Raw genomic sequence first — 19,547 nt, 5'->3', positions numbered from 1 at the left:
CCTGCTGCTGTCCCCACGGCCCTCTAGAAGACTCCGTTCCTGCCTCTCACTAACTTTTCCTCGGCCCCTCAAGTCCCTACCACTTGCACAGGAAGCCAGTGGTTTGACTCTCTTCCCACTAAGAAGTGAGGTCTAACACCTGCCCCTTGACTATGGGCCAGCCTTAGGGACTGAAACCTAATGGGCAGAAGTGGCAGAGCTGGTGCTGCCTAACTTCTGAGGCTAAGTTAGGGACAGCGATGTGGCTTCAGGCTGGCCTTTGTTTGGACAGTGGTTCTGGGGACTTTGTGGGGAGTTAGAGAATAGCAGGCAGAGGAGACATGAGGGGTTGGGGGTGGGTGCATGCAGGCTCCTTGGGGAGTGGGAACGCGACTACCGCAAGCTGCAGTGTGGAGAGGCTTGGGCACCCCAGCTGGTCCAGCCTCCGCTGGTTGAATGAAGACGCCTTGGAGATGACCCAGCCCAGCCCGCATCTGACTGTGAACCCATGAGAGACCCAGAGTGACAACTGGTTACCACAAGGCCCATGAGCCAAATAAATGGGTATTATGATTGAAGCCCGCATGTGGGGTGGTCTGTTACGCAGAAGTGGACAAACGAAACAGAACCTTCCCTGAGCCCTTGGATGACACAGACCATAAGTGCCGTCAATAAATTGTTTGACGAACGCCTCGTGCTTGCTAAGCTCAAGAGGGCTGGGACTGCACCCGCTTTGCCCCTGCTGTGTCCCCAGCTCCTGCAATAGCTCTGGGCTCGGTGCTCAATCACCAAGGATGAAGGACCGGGTGAGCCAGCAGCGTGGTCGGGGACTCGGGCCAGTTCCTTACCTCCACCATGGTCTGGTTGCCCCTCAGCGCCAGGAGCATGCAAGGTCCCAGCTTGTTTTCCGCCAAGGACAGCAGGAATTTTTTGGTCTTGTAACAGGAGCCCATGAGGATGTGCACCTGGGAAGAGAGATAAACCAGGTGAAGGACAGTGACCGCTGTGGGGCTCTGGCCTGTGGTGCCTGCGTCCCGTGTGTGGAAGGTTTGGGAAACCAGAAGATGTTGATCAGACCCATCCCGTGCTCTACGTGGACACTGAGATCAGACTTGATCACCAGCACCCCCAGGATATTCAGAAGACCCCTCCCTGACACACGCTCCCCTGTGGACCAACCTCGAGGACGTCATGCTAAGTGTGCCAGTCACAAAAGGACAAATCCTGTTGGATTCAACTCATGGGAGGGGCCTGGAGTAGTCAGATGCAGAGACAGAAAGTAGAATGGCGGGGGCCAGGACTGGGCTGGAGGTGGGGGGGGGTTCAGTGTTTAGTGGGGACAGTTTTAGTTTGGGAAGATGAAAAAGTTCTGGAGACGGACAGTGGTGACGATTGCACAACAATGTGAATGTATTTCATGCCACTGAACTGTGCACTTAAAATGGTTACGATGGTAAATTTGTGTTATGTACATATTACCGCACCTCTGCCACCACACACACACACACACACACACACACCCTCCCCGCTCCCTTTGGGACTCTGTTCAGCACTGTTGAACCTGGTGGAAACTTCCGGGCAGTGCTTGCGCAGGGTGTACAGGCCCAGACAGACACACAGGACACAACAGTACGAAGCCCTGCCTCCCCGGCCCAGAGCCCTCTGTGAGCTCCGAAGGTATTCGGAGTGACCACCTGCCCCAGAAATATAAGAACTGGCAAATTCTACTCCATCCTGATTTAGATGTGGGGCAACCATTAAGCAAACTGTGCTTCTTCCTTCCCGTGTATATTTATATCTGGAGACGGGACCTAAGGGCAGGGGTCCCCAACCAACAGGGCTGGGGGGCCCCAACACCTTGTTTGCTCTCTCCCTGACTGCACACAATAGCAAATGCCCTCCCATTGTGGAAATAGCAGCCTAATCGAGGGAACCTCTTCCTCGCTATGCATCTCCATGGAAACAATGAAGTGCCGTCCCAGGGGCTGCTTGCTTCCTTCCTTCCCATGTATATTTTTTTCTGCTCCATCATTAACAACTCTGGCACACAAATGCAATCTCTTAGGCTAGGAAGCTGCCAGCTCCCTGAGGTCTCGCTCACATTAAGGGGTGGGGGGACCACTGGATGTTGCCATGGGAAGCTGTGACATCAGAGGAGCCCCCGAGAGAGGTGAAAGAGAGGTGGTGCAGGCAGGGTTGGCACTTCCAGGATGCACAGGGCATTCAAAAGGGACTCATCAGGCAGCACGCAAGGAACGGAGAGCAAGTACGTAAGAAAAAGGACCTAAAAATAAGTCCCTTTCAAGAAAGGTTCCAGAGGCAGCACCTGGATGTGTCGTCATAGCAGAAACATCGCAGCGAAGTTCACTGTGGAGAGCTTTATGAGCCACTCACCACGCGGAACAGCTGCCCCGCAGAGATGAGAATAACCACAGCCATCACTTCCGAGTACTGACTGTGCGCTCGGCCCTGGCTGGGTGCCTTGCATCTATTATCACAGTAATTACCATGGTAACCCCGAGAAGCCAGTACTACACTTCCTATTTTACAGACGAGGAAACTGAGGCACAGAGAGGCAGGTTACCAGCCCAAGGTCGTCAAGCTAGCATGCAGCATGGCTGCGATCTGAACTAGGTCTGGCTAACACTCTTGCTTCTCAGGCTTAGGAAGAGGCGTGATCGCGAAACCAAGCTGGTTTTGTCAACCGGAGGGATAGCTGAGATGACTGGCCACCTGGAGGGAGCCTCTGTCCTGGGGGAAGGGAGTCTGTACTCATTTCAGGAGACGGACACTCTGCCACAGGAAGGAGGGGCCAGCTCTGGACAGCTTGGGCCTAGGTCAAGGGAGAGGCTAGGAGGATGAACGCCTGTGTGACCTCAGGTGAGCCACTGAACCTCTCTGGGCCTGTTTCAACATGGGTGTAGTTAAGGGATAGGGATGCCGTGAAGAGTAAGAGACAGTGCATGAGAGGTGTTTGGCACAGGTGTCCAGCACAAAAAAAGAGCCGGAAGTCACCATGGGTGCAGCTCTTAGTTTGGGGAATTCACATCTCTCATCTCCAAAGGTGGGATGATCACCCTGACCTTGGCTTCTCACTGTGAGGAGGAGATGAGCTCGTGGACCTGCAGTGCCTCCCAGAATCCCCATGGGCATTAAGCACTCATGCCCTTGGACTTAACGTGGTCACTATGATGAACTGTGTGAGCTGGGGCAGCCAGCACCTTGGTCTTCAGCCTCCTCGTCTATAAAACGGGGTAAGAGTGTCACCTCCTCACACTGCTGAGTGACATTGAGAACAGAATTGCAAGGCCCTGGCTAAGTGGCCGCTCAGGCAAGAAGCGAGGAAGTGACACTGTGGTTGTCATCATTGCCATCTTCACCATCAGCACCATTTTAGCCTGGAAACTCCTGAGCTGGCCACAGAGGCCACACGTAGGTCTCTCACTGTCAGGAGACATGACCCCCGTGCCTGCCCGCAGCTCCAGTTCAGGGGTCCCTGCCCTACGTACCATGCTGGCGAACAGCTCCCCGTCATCATCGCAAGCCACCCCTCCAGGGCTGTACAGCTGAAACCAGCCATCCTTGCCAGCCCGCACGCTCAGCAGGCACGAGTGGACCTGCACGGAGGAAAAGGTCCATCGGTCAGTGCCTCGCAGACCCAGCCATAATATAGTGACCAGTACTCTACACACACACACGTGAAAGGTTCAGGCAAGTCCCACAGTGAAGAAACATGTTTCACTTTGTTTAGTCCAGCAACACCCCCTGCTCCCTTCCACAGCCTTCACTAAATTCCATGGAGGGCCTTTGGGAGAAACTGCAGTATCCAGAAACTGGGGGACTCCTGCCATCAGCTCTGAGGGATGGAGGGCAAGACCCAGCTTGGTTAGTTACCCTCAATAAATAAAGCAAAACTGCAGCCGAATCAAGGGAGAGAGAGAGGTTGAAGCCATTGCTCAGACAGTCCCCCATTTCTCTTATGCTCTTTTGGGGGGGGTGTGGGGCATTTCTTTTTTCTCTTTTCTGTCTGGGTCTCTGTCTCTCCCTCTCTGTGTCTCTAACTCCTCTCTCTCTAATCTTCACCTGCCCTCCTTTCTCTCTGAACCTCTGCCCCCTACTCTTTGGGTTTCTGCTCCTCCCATAACTGACCCTCATTCCTGGGGCACCTGCCTTCTTCCCGCCCAGAGTTTCCTACTTCACCCTCGTGGGCACGATCCCCCTCACTGGGTCTCTGTCCTGCTCATCTCTTTCTCTCTCTCACTGGGACACCACCGCCCACCCCCTCGGGAGATCCTATCTGCACCTCCTGAATCTCTGTCCAGGGTGAGGGGCAATTTCAGTGCCCAAAGCACAGCTCTCTCTGTGGCTCTCAAGCCCCTTCCCCGTGAGATTGGGCATGGGTGTGCATGTGTGCACACACGTGTGTGTGTGCATGTTTGGGAGGAATTCCACATCCATCCCAGCCACCGCTGTAATTGCAGAGAGAGAGACAGACAGAGACAGAGACAGAGACAGACAAAGGCCTTTGTTTCCTCTCCTCCTCCCCGTCCTCAGAAGAAAGCTGAGAGAAGTGCCCCATCATTTCCTTCAGGAGTGAAGGACAATCTGCTGCCAAGAGTCCACTTACTCATAGATACTCAATTGATCACAACCCACACACAAGTAAACAGAAAACACAGGCGGTGGACCTTTGATTTTGCCTCTGAGTTGGAGGAGTATCAAATGTTAACTTTATCAACTTCAAAGAAATAAGGAATCAAGAGCCTGGAACCCTATTCAACAAATACAGCAAAGAATTTATAAGAGAACAACTCTGGCCAACAGGAGAGGGGGGCGAGGGGCCTGCTTGGGCAGAGGCTCCGCTCTCACCAGCCCCCAGGGCCTCCGCATGTTACCCTCACTTGGAAATTTCCCTTGGCTCTGCCTCTCTGCTCTGTGAAGCAGCTGGTACCACTTTTATTCTTCAAAGTTTGTGTTTGAAATAAAGGCTCACTTTGCAGGAGAATTCTGAGAACCCTAAGAACAACGGGATCAGCATTGGTACCACCTGGTTCAAAGCTCCCATCTGCTGTTCTGCTTTGGCCCGTCGTGCCTGAGGGCTGCTTTGGGAACCCGGGTTTAGGGTCAGGGTGCGTTAGAACTAGATCTTCCTAGAACTAAGTTTCACGGTGTGGCCTAAAGAGAATATATTCTGGCTGCACTGAGAAGAACTCACTCTAATCCTCTGCCCACCCTAATCCTATCACCGCTGGGGGAACGTGTCGTGGGTGCTGCTCCCCTGGCCCCCAGAGCCAGACCCCTTCACATCCTGGTATCCACATGCACAGAGAAGACGGGGCCTGAGCTATTCAGGGCAGGGCCAGCATCCAGCTTTCTCTGCAGCCCTTCCTGGCCCAGGGTTCATACTGCAAAGCTGATTACTGCATAGGCTCTGGAGCCAGACTCCCTGGGTTTGAATCCTGCCTCAGCCATTTACCAGTTGTGTGACCTTGGGCATGTAACTAAATCAGTTTTTTCTACTCTAAAAGGAGGATAATTCTGCAGTAGAATGGGGGTAATACTAGAACCTACTTATAGGGTTGTGAGGATTAAATGACAACAGCACGTGCCTGACGCAGGGTGAGCACCTAATAAAACTGTTACACTGATGCAATGGAAAGAGAAGGGCTGTGGGCGTTCGCAGCCCCTTCTGTGTCCTTGCTCACACACACAGTCTCCAGGTGGAAGACTGCCCTCCCCCTGAACCCCTGAAGCCCAGCTGTCTGACGGACAGAATGGAAATGAAACCCAGCTCAGATTTCTTCCCTCCATTTCTCACAACGGCAGGATCACAGAGGAGCCAACGCCGTTTCAGAGCTGGATGGGGGCCCATGTGCCAGCCCGCCCCAAATCAAGGCCTGCGATCTGAGGAGAACCTGCCAGGCAGTGGGAAACCACCTCTGGGTAGCCTGAGTTTACAGTAAAACACTGACATCACGGCCGGGCTGAGACACCCAGGCGGGGGCTATGTTTATGCATAAGGCAAGGAGCCTTTGTAAACTGTTCTGAATGCCCGTGGGTGACGATGAGGCTCTGACAGAGCCACAGAAGGCTCGAAGAGGCCCATGTGCGTCCTGCTGGAGCACTGACAGTGGGCTCGTGAGGAGAAAGAGAGGTCTCACCTCTTGTCTCGGGTCTTCAGCAAACCTCTGAATCACGTACTTCAGTTCCCTGAAAAAGAGGGGTGGCAGCAGTCATTCCCAGGGTCCTGACTTGGGTGGACCAGGGCTGGGGGCTGAGGAGAGGGCAGAGGGGCAGGGAGCCTGGCTGAGTGGGCAGGATGAAGAAACGCCTGGACGGGCCTGGACGTGTGTTGCAGAACTTCCCAGAGGAGCCATCACTGCCAGAATGCACATGACATGAGAACGGGCCGGAAGGAGGGCTGGCCGCTGGGGACGACCTCAGAACAGAGGGCATTCGTACCAGGAGAAGGTAACAAGGGCGTTGCCCAAATACTCACTTGGTGAACTTCTCATGTGCAAGAGCTCTGTAACAAAAACAAAGGGAAAAGTGCAGTTAGCAGGGCATTTTGCAAATGGCACAATGATCCAGAGCTCTTCCTCTGGGGACAGCTAGGTGTTATGTCTGCCTCAAAGGATGAGGAGGGAGTTGAGAATGGAAAACACCGACATTTTGTCCCTACTTGAAGCTGCAAAACAAAGCCCTCCTTTGATGAGTGAACAGACTGAGCCCCACACCCCTAAACTACCCGCAGGTCCCATACCTGTAAACAGGAGTGTGCTCACCGCCGTGCATGTGAGTGAGTGTGTGTCTGCATGTGGGCACCAGGGACCCAGGTGTGTTTGTTAATTGTTCCACAATTAAGGTGCGGCCGCACTAATTAAAGCCGTACATCAGGGTGGCAATCAGGGACAATTCTCCAAGCGAATTGCATCATGGGCCCACTGTCAAGTGTGTCCCCAGGGCTGTGGGGACAGGGGCTGCAGCCAATGACGCCACTGCTCTTGGAGACGGTAGCGGCTCTCAGGAGTCAGATTTCTCCGGTCTCAACTCCTGGGGGCTCCAGGGACAGGCCAAGCCAGCAAATGGGGCAATTACTGAGTGTAATATCCCCCTTGGAGAGCCACATTTCATAAACACAGGCTCGTTAATCGGCTCCTGAGAGAGCCCTAGCTGTCTCCCCAGGCCTGGTTTTTTCACATCTATCAAAACAGAGACCTGGAGGCATTTTAGGGCCTGGTTCTTTAGACAACATTTCTCCTCGGGCCATTCTTTATCCACCAGGCAGTTTTCTCCCTATTTTCCTGTGATAAATTCAGTATTGGGATAAGGGCTGGCAAGAGAGAGACAGAGGGTCCATTTCTGGCCAACTCGCTGTGGAGCGTGACCTAATAATCATAATGGACATAATAGAGCTCTCAGCACATCGCGGTCTGACATATAAAGCAATTCCACACACATTATCTTTTGCTTTTCACCACGGCCTCAGAGAGACTAGAGGCAGGTACCCCTGTTCCCGTCTGAGGCATAATAGGAATCTCTTAACTTTATGGCGTGAATGCACAGTGCGGATGGCTTTGTTTGCATTCTCAGCTCAGTTTGTTTTTGTTTGTTTTGGTGGGGGCTACGCCTCCCCCGGGGTCCCGCAGCTGAGAACCAAAATATCTACCTCCCACTTCTGCCCATGGTGTTCCCAGGGGTAACTTGGTATGTCCTGGGACATGACTGCCCCCCCCGTTAAGGCCTTGGTGGACAACAGGTTTTTCTCATAGGTCAGAGACATGTGTGGGACTTACTCTTTGGGGAATGGAATGGGTTGAAGCAAGCTGGCCAGAGACGGTCTCCAGTCATCATAGTCCGACCTAGAATGAGAAGGGGTGATGGTCAGGTTTGGTCTGGACGAGGAAAGGTTCACAGCATGCTGTCATGGATGGGAAAGATGACTCTTGTGGCACCAACTCTGCTCTAACCACCTCAGCTTCCAAGCCTCTGGGAGGACAAGCAGCTGGTGTGTGTGTGTGTGTGCAGCGTGGCTGGGAGGCCGAACAGACAGAAGAACCTGTCCAGAGACGTCCTTATGGCAACTGAAGGAGCTGGCAGGCCGACTCCCAGGAATCTCATCCTTCCTGGCCCCTGAACCCAGGCTACCGTTCCTTCTGTCTTTGGAACTTGATGGGGGGAGGGTTATGGGCTGAAAGGCCCCTCCCCAAAATTCATATGATGAAGTCCTAGCCCCCAGCACGTCAGAATGTGACTGTATTTGGAGAGAGGGCCTTTAAAAAGGTGACTGAGATAAAGTGGGTGGCCCTAACCCAAGCTGACCGCGGTCCTTATAAGAGGAGATTAGGACAGACACACAGAGGGAAGACCACGTGAAGACACAGGGAGAAGACGGCCGTCGGCAAGCCAAGGAGAGAGGCCTCAGCAGAAACGGATCCTGCCCGCACCTCAATTTCAGAGTTCCAGCCTCCAGAACTGCGAGAAAATAAACTTCTGTTGTTTAAGCCGCCCTGGCTGACTAACACAGGGGTGTAGGTTGGGAATGCAAAGTCATTCTCATCTTTGATTGACCAGAACTGAGGAGCAAATGTATACAGACTGATTCATAAAAAATAAAAATTATAGGCTGTTTATTTGTAGCTTAACCCTCCTGATTTATCAGATACTTCTAGTCTTGTGTCCAGGTAACATTTTTTTTTCTTACAGTCACTGTTCATGGCAGTATTAACACCAATGGTGGTAATAATAATAATAATAATAATAATGAAAAAAACAGCAGATACGATTTTGTCAACATATTCATTGTACACGCACTGCACCTGTTCATGTATTCTTCACAATAAAGATGATTATAATTATAAATGATTTTGTACGTTTCTATAATTGATAATATAATTAATATATATGACGATGATGATTAGCCTCGCTTGACAGATGAGGAAACCGAGGCTCAGAGAAGCTTGAGCTAACACCTTGAGCTAACACCGCAGGGGCTGATGAGAAATTGAATCCAGGCTTGTCTGAATGATGCCAGACCCCTGGCTCTTGCCTGCCTGACTGCAGCTGAGGTCTTAGGTGAGACCGGGCACAGGAGGGTCACATCCCATTTATGCAATAACAGCCACGAGATTAGCATGAAGGATAATGACAGCTGCGCTGAGCACCATGTGTCAGGACCAGCTCACTCATGGAGTCAGCCCCATGACCAATGTGAGTCCACATTACAGGCGGGGAGTGGTTAGGTAACTGGCTGAGGTGACAGCAGAGCTGAGCCCCCAAGAGGTCACCACAAGGGAAGCAACAGCTTCTGGAGACCGCTGTGGAGTCAGCACGCTGCTTCCCACCTCGCACTAACACAGTTTCTTAAAGAAGCGAATTCCTCTGCCAACTGCCCTCTGAGAAGCCAGGAGGGTCAAGAGAAGGGGAAAGAATCTGAGGGGCATGGCAGCAACTGAGCCTGCGGACAAACAGGCTTTCACCAGGCTCGGGAGCATTCACACATGTCCCAGGTAATACTCACACACCTGATTCTTGGTCCTGGGGCCCCAGGACTCCTTTACGTTTAGCATTCAGTGTTCCTCAACCTTTTTTTTTTTTTTTTTTAATTATCTGGTGCCCCTCTGCCCGCTGCCCCAAGCTTTCTCGACATTTCTTCCTAATTGTTCTCCCAATACACTGCATATGTTTATGTGCTGTAAGTCTATCTATGCTTTATACCAAAAAAGAGTAAGATCTTCTCACTCCTAGAACCAGTATTTGTTCCCACCAACAATGCATTGCTTAGATAGGTAACCCCTGGGTGAGAGCTTTCCCACCCTACCTTCCTCCAAATACACAGTGATAAAGTGACAGCCGTCAGAATCCAGCTCATACCCTGGAGGGTTCTGAGGAAAGACTCAAACACCGGACATGTAGAAAAGAATTCCCAGAGCTGAGGTGGCCTGAGCTGAGTTCTACAGCGTACTGGCTGAGGTTTACTAAGCATTTACTAGGCCATGCACTGGTCATGAACTTACTTAATCCTTAGAACAGGCACCCAGGTAAGAGACAGAATCACACCTGCTTTACAGGTAAAAGGGTAAGGCCCCAAGCACCTCAGCGACCCATCTCAGCAGAGCAGGAATTCCCAGCCAGGTCCATGGACCCCAGTGCCCACGGATGGGCACATGCTCTATGCTGCGCATGGATGGTGGAGGCAGGGTGTCCTGAGGCCCAGCCTGGAGCTCAGCCTCCTGTCGGCTCCACTATGGCGGCTCACATAGGACCAAGCATGGGGACATGCAAGTAAAGAAAGAACAAGAGGCAGACAGACTTCCCTCCTCACCTAGGCCCAGCCCAGCTCCAAGTCTGAGGATGGCTCCTGGCCCTGCTACAAACGTCCAGTCTGACCACTCTGGGGGTGTGCAGTGTGTATGCTGGGCAGAGGCTGGGTGGCCAGGCCCAAGGGGTGAGGCGAGGGTCAGCAGAGCACCTGCCCTGAGCATCTGGTGAGTAACACCAGCCGCAGGGATGGGAGTGAGAGCAGCAGGCCAGTCTACAAGGCCTGATCACTCATCCTCAGGAAGGAGAAAAGACAGCCGGGCCTTCTCTGGGCTCAGGTGAGACCTTAAGCATCCTGAGGCCCTCCAATGGGCTTCAGGTTTCAAGCACCAAAAATTTAACCCTCACATTAAGGGGGTCAGGCTGGCTCTGGAACCTCCATTTATAGATGAGAAATGGAGGCCCAGAGAGATCAGGACACCTGCCAAAGGTCACAGAGCTAATGAGGGGAGAAGTTGGACTTGACTGAGGCTCTATAAGTACATAAGCAGTTTAGAACCCAGATGACTGAGGTTCCCTTTTGCTTCCGGGGTGTGGGTGTATTACACCAGGGACCAGCTGGGCAGGTAATGGGGTGGACATGCGAAATGGACAGGCAGTTCTGCGGACTTGGGTCAGCCGCCTTGGTCTGGAAGAGACACAACACACACTCAGTGGAATTGTGGATAGACGCTTCCTCCCTGCACACCATTTCTTCTTGATTCATGGAATCTGGGGTATAGCCCAGTGGAACAGTAGCTAATGCAATAGCTTGACGTAGGTGGGCTACGGGAGCCTCTGAAAAGCCAGACGTCCCCAGCACACTGGCCGAGGCCAGGTAGGCCTCACTTCGATGGCTGCATGTATACAGAACCCAACCTGAACCCCAGCAATCTTGGGGCCACAGCCCAGGGAACAAACGTGGTGGTTCCCTGGGGTGGGCTCATGGGGTCCTCAAAGGGGGTTCTGGAGGTTTGGGGAGTGGGGGTGAGCTGAGGCCTGAGAGACCAGTGGGAAATCCACTGGCGTTTTTAGAAGACTGAGTGAGGTGCCAATACAGCCCTCCGATGCTCAGAAAGGACTGGGCGCAAGAAGGCTGCACCGCGGACATTTCATCCTGCTTTGCTCCTGCCATGCACACACATTTAGAAATATGTGCTCCCTCAAAAGGCAAACCAGCGGGCCCAGGGATTAAAATCCAAGGCGAGAAATGAGTGGCCATTATGTCTGAGGCTGGGGACCCAGGCAAATTCTCCCTCTCTCTACTTGCCCCATCATCCCATCAGGGACCTCCCAGGGCTGCACAGCGAATCCGCCAGCCTCAAATGCTCCGGGGAACTTCCAGTTTCTATAGTGACCTCACACTCCAGGAATTTGCATGTGAAAATTTCCAAAGAAGTCAATCCACCTACTCGAATACATACAGACACATAGACGTGCATATATGATTTATGCTGCTCTGCAGGTATCACCTAAAAGCCTTGCCAGAAGCCTGTACATGAAGATGCTAACGGTGGAGATAAGAGCACCTGTCCTTGCCACAAGGCCACTGGGAGCCAGGTACTGTGACAAATGCAGGTACTGAGACACACCAATTCATTTAATATAAAGGCAGCCCCGAGAACCAGAATGCATCGAGAGGGATCATTATCCTTATTTCACAGCTGGGAAACCCGGGCTCAGAGAGGTGGGGTTATTGTCTAAAATCATACAATCAGTTAAATGCTGGTGATGGAGTTTGGACCCCAATCTGGCCGACTCCCAAACCAGTGGACTCCCAGCCGAGGAGGTGGTCCTTCCACTCACTCCCCTGCAGGCACACCCAGCTCCTGACCCCAAGTCCCACTGGGAAGACAGTGGCCAGCGGAGGGAGAGCTGACCTTGAGGAATGACTGGCAGCGTCGTGCCTGTGGCCAGAGGACCGAGGGAGGAACAGAGAATGCTGACTGGGGCCCAGTCCACCCACTCCCAGCACCTCGTCAGACTCCCCAACAATGCTCACCAAGTTGGCCCTGCCCCACCAATGCTTCCAGCCTCCCTCTCCATCTCTCAGCCTGTTGGAGGCCATTCTTTGTCTGATGGGGTTTCCAGCCAGCCAACCAATCCCCGTTCCCTGCACCAAACTCCTGGTGTTTCTTCTCAGTGGAGCTGCAGCATCTGGCTGCAGTGGGTCTTCACTCAGTAGGGCTGTCCTGAGTGACGTATGACGTTTCCCGGGTCTCCTCCTGGGGCTTCCAGTCATTGGGATAGCCCCATGTCCGTCTGCATTTTCCCTAAAGGCCTTCCAGCTGATCTTCAGCCCATCAGGCCTCTTTTAAAATCCAGGTGTTTGCAAAAATAACATGTAGCCAGGCTGGACCTGATCGGAAAGGAGTGGCTGTGCCCACCTCTCCTTCACGATGACTGCTCTTTTCTCTTCCTGGACAGAAGAGCGTCCCCTTGCCCATGGTCTCACGTGTGCCAGCAGCTTCCCACACTCCACCCCACTGGGCGGGTGATGTCACTGCTTTTAGCAGCTGGTGCTACTCAGGACTGAGAGCAGGGTATCAATTGGGACCCCCAGCATTTAGCGGAGCCTGGCCCAGCCTAGTGCACAGTGAACGTCGATAAAGGAATACATACGTAGATGGATTTTAAAAAGGCATGAATCACACACAGGTGCCCAGCAGGTTAAGAGCAGGACTCCAAACCACTACAGACCCAAACCTGCTCTGTCCAGCAGCCGAGTCCACATTCTTTCCATCGGACCACCCAGCCTGGGCCTCACAGGGTGATATTTTCAGCGTCAACCTTGACCTGTGTTGGGAATAAGTATTCCCTTTCAAGGGTCTCCAGGGAACTTTTTGTGGCTTACATTCCTTTTCAGAGGTGTTAAACGCTAACGATGTGTGGGCCTTCCTATGGGAACGCGCTGATCAGGGACCTGCGCCTCTCAGGGCCCCCAGCTGTGGGGTGGGCTGCACTGCCCACACTCGGGGACCAGCAGTGCCTGCTCTGACAAACAGGGTTGGCCAGCTGGGCCAAGGCACTAAGCCTGGCTTCCGTGGCCCCATACAATGCCCTCCTCAGACCCCCAAATTCCACACTAGAGCCTCTGTGCTTTCATTCTTTACACGTAACTCTCATTTAGGGAGCAGTCCGGTTAATCACAGCAGTGGGCCAGCCTGGACACAACGTCACTGAATTATCATAGCAGCTCTCTGAGAAAGGCACCCATTTTACAGACAAGAAAACTGAGGGCAAGAGAAGCCAAAAACGCTGCATGCAATTACACAGCAGATTGTCATACTGTCGCATTTCCTAAATTCCAAGATGCATGCTTCTTGCCATCTGAGTGTGCTTTAAATGCTGTATTGCTTTTTTCCCCCTCTCCAAGTGTTGTTATTAAATCTACGATGCATCGTACTCTCAATGGTGTCTTAAAATAGAGGAAAGACAACTGTGATCAGGAAGTGTGGTAACTCCCGTTTGCCTGGTGTCTACACCTGCAAGGCCCAGGGCCTCGCCCTCCATCTCACTCGAATGCCCAGGAGCAGCTCTGACTCAGAGAAGACAAGTAAGTCATCCAAGGTCACAAGCTAACACTGGTGTCTGTGGCCCTCGGGCCCAGCGTCCTGCCTCTGAATCTGCTCTTTCCTATGTATGACACACTGGAGCACTTGGAGCTGCTGGGGTTTTGGGGGATCCAACATGTCCTAGGCCCTCCAGTGTGCCAGTGACCCAAGCAGGCAGCAGAGATGGAGAAGGAAAGTTGACAGGAAAAGACGTTACCAGGCCCAAATTGTGTTTTGAGCTCCCCAAGGTAACCGAGGCTTCTGGAAGTCAACCTGCTCCAAGGAGACCTCTGAGCGGGCTGCGAGGTGCTGCTCTGAGCATCGGCGCGAACACTGCTGGCTCCCAGAAGGCAGCGCCTGACCGGGCCTCCGACCCCCACCCACTCCCTGGCAGCTGGATGATACAGGCAGGCAGGAGGTCTGGAAGCAGGTCAGGAAGAACAGAGTCCTCATTCATGAGCGTGTTTGTGAAGAAGGAAAAAAAAATGTGTGTGAACTGCATGATGAAACTCAAACCCTTAGTGCTTAATGAGAAATATGAGTCAGGGCCGAGCCGGCAGGAGGCCTGAGCGTCCCAGGTGTTTGCAGAAAACAGCCAGAGCGCAGGGCCTCTCGGCCTCAACCAGGACAAGAAGGAGACGAGGGCCATCGCTGACCCTTCTCAGGGGGCTGGCTGCCACTCCTAGGAGACAGTGGGGACGCCCCCGCCATGCCTTAAAGGAACTGAGGCATGATCTCAGACATGCTCTCTAAGTAGAATCTGGAATTTCCTTGGGCCAGGGTGGGGGCGTGGGGGTTGGGGGCGGGAGGTATCGCGAAATGCAGCTGTGCCCTCAGCTGGCCTCTGCTGTTAGAACCACGGGTAAAGTTGGGGCTGACCCCCTAGGAGGCCTCTCCCTCTCCTCTTGGCGGCTAAAGCAAGGGCACAGGATATGTCTGGGTATGATGCATCCAGATTCTCCTTTCAAACCACAAGAAGCCACTGCGTAAGGTGTGTGTGTGCACATGCATGCGCACACATGTGTCCACCTTCACAGACACCACAAGCCCTGCTTTCAGAGCACGGGGGTAGCCCTGGGCACCTCCCAGACCACCAGCTCACCCCTATGGACCCTGAGTTCACTCCAGGCAGCAACACATTCATGACAGAGATGGAACAAATTCTGCACAGTGTACAACAAAGACACGGAGACTCAGACACGGTGAAAAGCCCCAGGAGCCCGGCCTCCCCCAGATCAAGGGGCCCTGCTGTCCAGCCTTCAGCTAGGTGCCGTACATCGGTTAGATGGGATCACTCCATCATACCCCAATCCCTCTGCAAAGCCCATCACCCACCACTGAGTGCACCTGGCAATACCAACTACTGGACTCAGTCCTGAGAGTGGCCAAGCTCATGGGACAGGACGCATGGGAGCAAGCAGGGCAGGCATCTGCTGGGTTCTCCAGACCCAGCTGGCCCGTAAAACCACCGGGCTCAGCACAGGTCCCTCCGTCTGGGCTCTAGGAACCAGGCGTGTGAGTGAGATGAGTCTGAGTGGTACAAGGGCAAACGGCAGAACTGGAAAGACTCCCGGGGGTCAAAGATTAAGCCCTTCACCCCATTCTAGAGTCACCCAACTGAGGCTCAGGGAGGGGTTGGACAGGCCGAAGCATCCAGCTCAGAAGTGTCACCACCTCGAGCAGACCGGGTTTCCTAGCTCCTTCTCAGAGTTTTTCACACCAGCCAGGCCCGCAAGAGGCTGGATCTGCACACACCTCCCTCCCTGCCGATGGCAGAGCTCACAAGGAAGAGCAGAGGGCCTGTTCCTCGGCACAGTCCAGGGGGGCCGATTTCCCAAAAGATACGCCCTGCACAGAAGACTCCCACACGCGCACACAATACAAATGCATACACATAACCACTCAGACACACACAGGCACACACACACCAAAATAAAGCAGAAATCTGTATAGAGAGAACCAACCACACAGCACACACAACATGCACAGAGCACACAACACAGGAACACACTCACACACAGGCTAACGGCATACTTGTACACATGTACAGAGAAACACACAGACTACAACACTCGTGTACAAACACTCATACCCACATGTACATGTGTATCATTGCCACTCAAGCATAAAAGCAGCACAAGTGCCCAGACACACCCACACTTGTACACGTACACACATACATGTGCTTAGGCAATCCCACATGTACTGTCACAGTATATCCACTCAAAGCCACATATACATATAAAGACAGTCGTAAGCTCAGAATAAGCGCACACCCTACACAACGTGGTGAGCTTCACACACTCTGACTGTACCTGGCAATGCCAACTGCTGGACTCAGTCCTGAGTGGCCGATGTGGGCACCCGTGTGCTCATACACACTCACACACACATTCTCAAACTCATGCACACACGTATGTCTGTGTACCTACCTACACACGTGCCCAGATACTGCAGCGTCCATGCACACACACACCCAAAACATGTGCCCTCATATCCTGCATCTGTGCACCCACACTCGCACTTTTACACACCCCAACTCAAGTGTGCACACTCCCACATGTGCACACACGCACACGCAGCACGCACACCCTCGCACGCCTGGAACAAGCGAGTGCAGAGGGCCCAGCCGCGTCCCCGGCCCCGCCCCGCTGGCAGCGGCTCGCAGGGAACACTCACAGCAGCTTGAGGATCTCCACGTAGCAGCCGAGTGTGCGGTCAGCCTGGGGGCCCAGCTCGATGCTCACGGTGCTGCAGGCAGGGCTGACCATGAGGCAGTCGATGAGGTTGGGCTCGCTGTCGTTGCCTGCGCTGGCTGTCAGCGCCGGCTTGGCAGTGCTGCTGTGCTCCACCTCCACGTGGATCTCGCTGGAGGCCACGACCACCGACTTGAGCCGGGCCTCGGACAGTGTGGCTTCCTGAGACACCAGGTCCGGGCTGGGGTGCAGAAGGCGCAGAGGTAAGGTGGGCTTCCGGTCGCAGGGCTGCTGGCAGCCATTCCGGATCTCCTTCAGGCTTGGGGAGTTGTCGCGGCTGGGGGAAGAGGTGGGGAGGGCGCGTGAGTACAGGCGACCCAGTAATAGCGCTGAGCTACAAGATCCAGTGAGTGCTTCTGGCGCGCCAGACTCCGCCCACCGTGCTGACCGCCTCCCTGAACCCCCACCCCACATGCTACCAGCAAGTGCTATGGATTGGTTTCCACTCCACAAGTGAGGAAACTGAGGCTCAGTCTGGGAAAGTGGCTTGTTCATGGTCTCAAGACAGGGAGAGGGGGAGATGGAATCCAAACCCAGCTGTCTGTCCCTAGAGCATATGTCCCTGCACATTCACATAGTAGGTGCTTAAACCATATTTGTTGAATGAATGAGTGAATGTGAACCTCTATGACATACCTCCACCAAGATGCCTTCCCTGGCCACCTTCCTGACACACCTACGAGGCCTACTAAGCAATTTTCCTTGTACTAGTTGCTTCCTGTGGTCTAAATGCCCCCTTCTTCCCCTGAAGCCATAATGTCCTCCAGGGCAAGGCCCAGGCCCCACCTCTACTGCCACATTTGCTGCAAGGTTTTCGAAAGCTCAGCCTCCCCTTTCTACCTGGGAACCTATCAAGGGGATCCCAAACCCCAGAATTCTAGTCCGCGGGGGTCTGCAGGTCCCTCCTTGGCACCGCGCTCCCCCACTCTTGGCCACCCCCAGTTACAGCATCTCCAGCCACCTGGAGGAATGATGACTGTGCAGGGTGTTAACAGGTGTTAACTGAGAAAAGGGCTGTATGCCTCACGGATGGCACACTTGTTTGGGAAATCAACTCAGCCACACACAATGAAATCAGGCTTCTTCATCACAGAACTTGTCAGTGCTTTGAGCGCCTTCTCACTGGGTGCTTCCAAACACCACCAGGAGGCACATCAGACTGAAGAGAATTCTAGCAATGGGTTTCCATTGTTGGTGGCTCTAGGCTGGCACAGCGCTATGTGATATCACACCGACTTCTCCGGTATCTCTTTATGGCAATATTACCATCTCCATGTTAAAGGTGAGGAAAGATGCTCCCAGCGGTCAAGTGACCTACCCTTGATTACAGGGCTGTAAGTGGAGGGCGCTGGGATTTGAGCTGACTGCACAGCCCAGGCTCCTCACCACCATGGTGGCGTCCAAGACCCCATATGTTCCTGTGGTCTGCCTCCTCCATGAAGTCTTCTCTGATTTCTTCCATCTGCTGCTCTCCTCCTGCCCCCAAACCAGACATGGCTGGATACCAGTGTCTCTTGGGGTGCTTCAAAACATCTTGAAGCCCAATTAGACCAGAATCTCTGGTGGGGGGGTGTGGGGTCTGGACACCAGTAACTTTCAGGGCTACCTGTGTGTGCAGTCAGTGTTGAGTCCACTGCTCCAAGAGACTTAGAGAACAATGGCATAATCACAAACAGCCGCTGGTACAGTCCCTCCCTAAACGTGCCATCCGCGTGTGCCCTGTGCTTCCAAAGTCACATGCCCTCCTGCGCACAGGGACTGGGCTGAGAGCAGAACGTGTACCTGACGCACACGGCGGGCCTGCATGTATCCAGCACGTGCTACAAGCCAGGCCTGAACTGAGCCCACCAAGGCTGTTTGATAAATACACTTCAAACTTTGCTAGGGGAAAAAAAAAGCCATTGGCTAAAGTCTGAAAATTCTAAGGTTGATGGAAAATTGCGTGTGGTCCATGGGGGGAGGGATGGCGTAACTATCTCTGTGGGTTCGGAGCTAATTTGCTGCTCAAATGCTCAACACTCCATTTCCCTTTGTTTGCCTTTGCTCGGGTGTAGAAGTGGCTTTTCAAGGCTGTTTGGCTCAGAGCAGGTGATTTTCCAGTGAGCTGCGCTAACCTGGGTCAAGTTGTCTGTTCTTTTGTGTGTGAGTACATCATGTACCACTGAGAGCACCGGGGATGAGCCCTGAGGGCATCGCAGGGCTTTATCATCCAAGGACTAATCAACGGGGTGGGATGGGCCGGAGCCCGGTAAAGGTCTGGCGGTAACGTGGTCCTCGGGCGACTTCCTGGAGGAACTAATGGCATCACTTAAGAACCCAAACTGCTCCGAGGGTCTGGGCTGTTTTGTGCCAGGAGTTGGGGCAGGTGTGCAGGAGGCAACAAGACCCGCCTCGCACTCCCCATGCCTCCACCCTGGGTATCTGGTTACAACCACTGCCTCAAGGTCCCAAGGTCATGCTTGCCCCCTCCAGTCCATCCTCCATGCACCTGCCACAAGAGGGAAATTTGGAAACTGACATCTCATCAAGTCCCCTCTTTACTTAAAACCCATTGGCAACCCCAATGCTTTCAGAATAAAAACTCCATTAACTGAAACACAGGCACAGCTCTGTCACTCACACTGTGTTCCCTGACCAGCAGCATCAGCATCACCGGGAGTCTGTTAGACAAGAGGCATCGCAGCCTCTGCCCCAGACACGTTGAAGCTGAACCTTCATTTAATATACAACCCCCAGGCACAGCTCAGCACAGGGAGTTTGAGGAGCTCAGAGGTACAAGTCTCTCCATGGCCTGCCCTCCTCTCCAATGCATTTTTTGCTTCTCTCTCCCTCTCTCTGCTGCAGTCAGTTTCCTTCACTTCCTCACCTGCTGTGGCCCTTCATCTTTAGCATGGAGTGGATCATTTGAGGAGCTTGCTAAAAATGCAGATTCCTGGGCCCAACCCAGAAATGCAGCATC

General features: G+C 53.3%; 1 protein-coding gene across 2 annotated transcripts in view; it reads right to left on the bottom strand.

Moving 5' to 3' along the window:
* The window catches only part of CMIP (c-Maf inducing protein), a 236,836-nt gene that overhangs the window by 10,213 nt on the left and 207,076 nt on the right, over nucleotides 1-19,547 (bottom strand). For both annotated transcript variants that reach the window (XM_033128172.1, XM_033128173.1), the window contains 6 exons: nucleotides 16,512-16,865; nucleotides 7,776-7,841; nucleotides 6,479-6,505; nucleotides 6,141-6,189; nucleotides 3,489-3,596; nucleotides 828-944 (listed from right to left, as the gene is read on the bottom strand). In XM_033128172.1, the coding sequence (XP_032984063.1) occupies nucleotides 828-944; nucleotides 3,489-3,596; nucleotides 6,141-6,189; nucleotides 6,479-6,505; nucleotides 7,776-7,841; nucleotides 16,512-16,865 (721 nt within the window). The remainder of the gene's footprint in view (nucleotides 1-827; nucleotides 945-3,488; nucleotides 3,597-6,140; nucleotides 6,190-6,478; nucleotides 6,506-7,775; nucleotides 7,842-16,511; nucleotides 16,866-19,547) is intronic.

This window comes from Rhinolophus ferrumequinum, chromosome 15 (genome assembly GCF_004115265.2).
Source record: "Rhinolophus ferrumequinum isolate MPI-CBG mRhiFer1 chromosome 15, mRhiFer1_v1.p, whole genome shotgun sequence".
In the NCBI taxonomy this organism is placed as follows: Eukaryota; Metazoa; Chordata; class Mammalia; order Chiroptera; family Rhinolophidae; genus Rhinolophus; species Rhinolophus ferrumequinum.
This window is presented reverse-complemented; position numbering and strand designations above follow the sequence as displayed.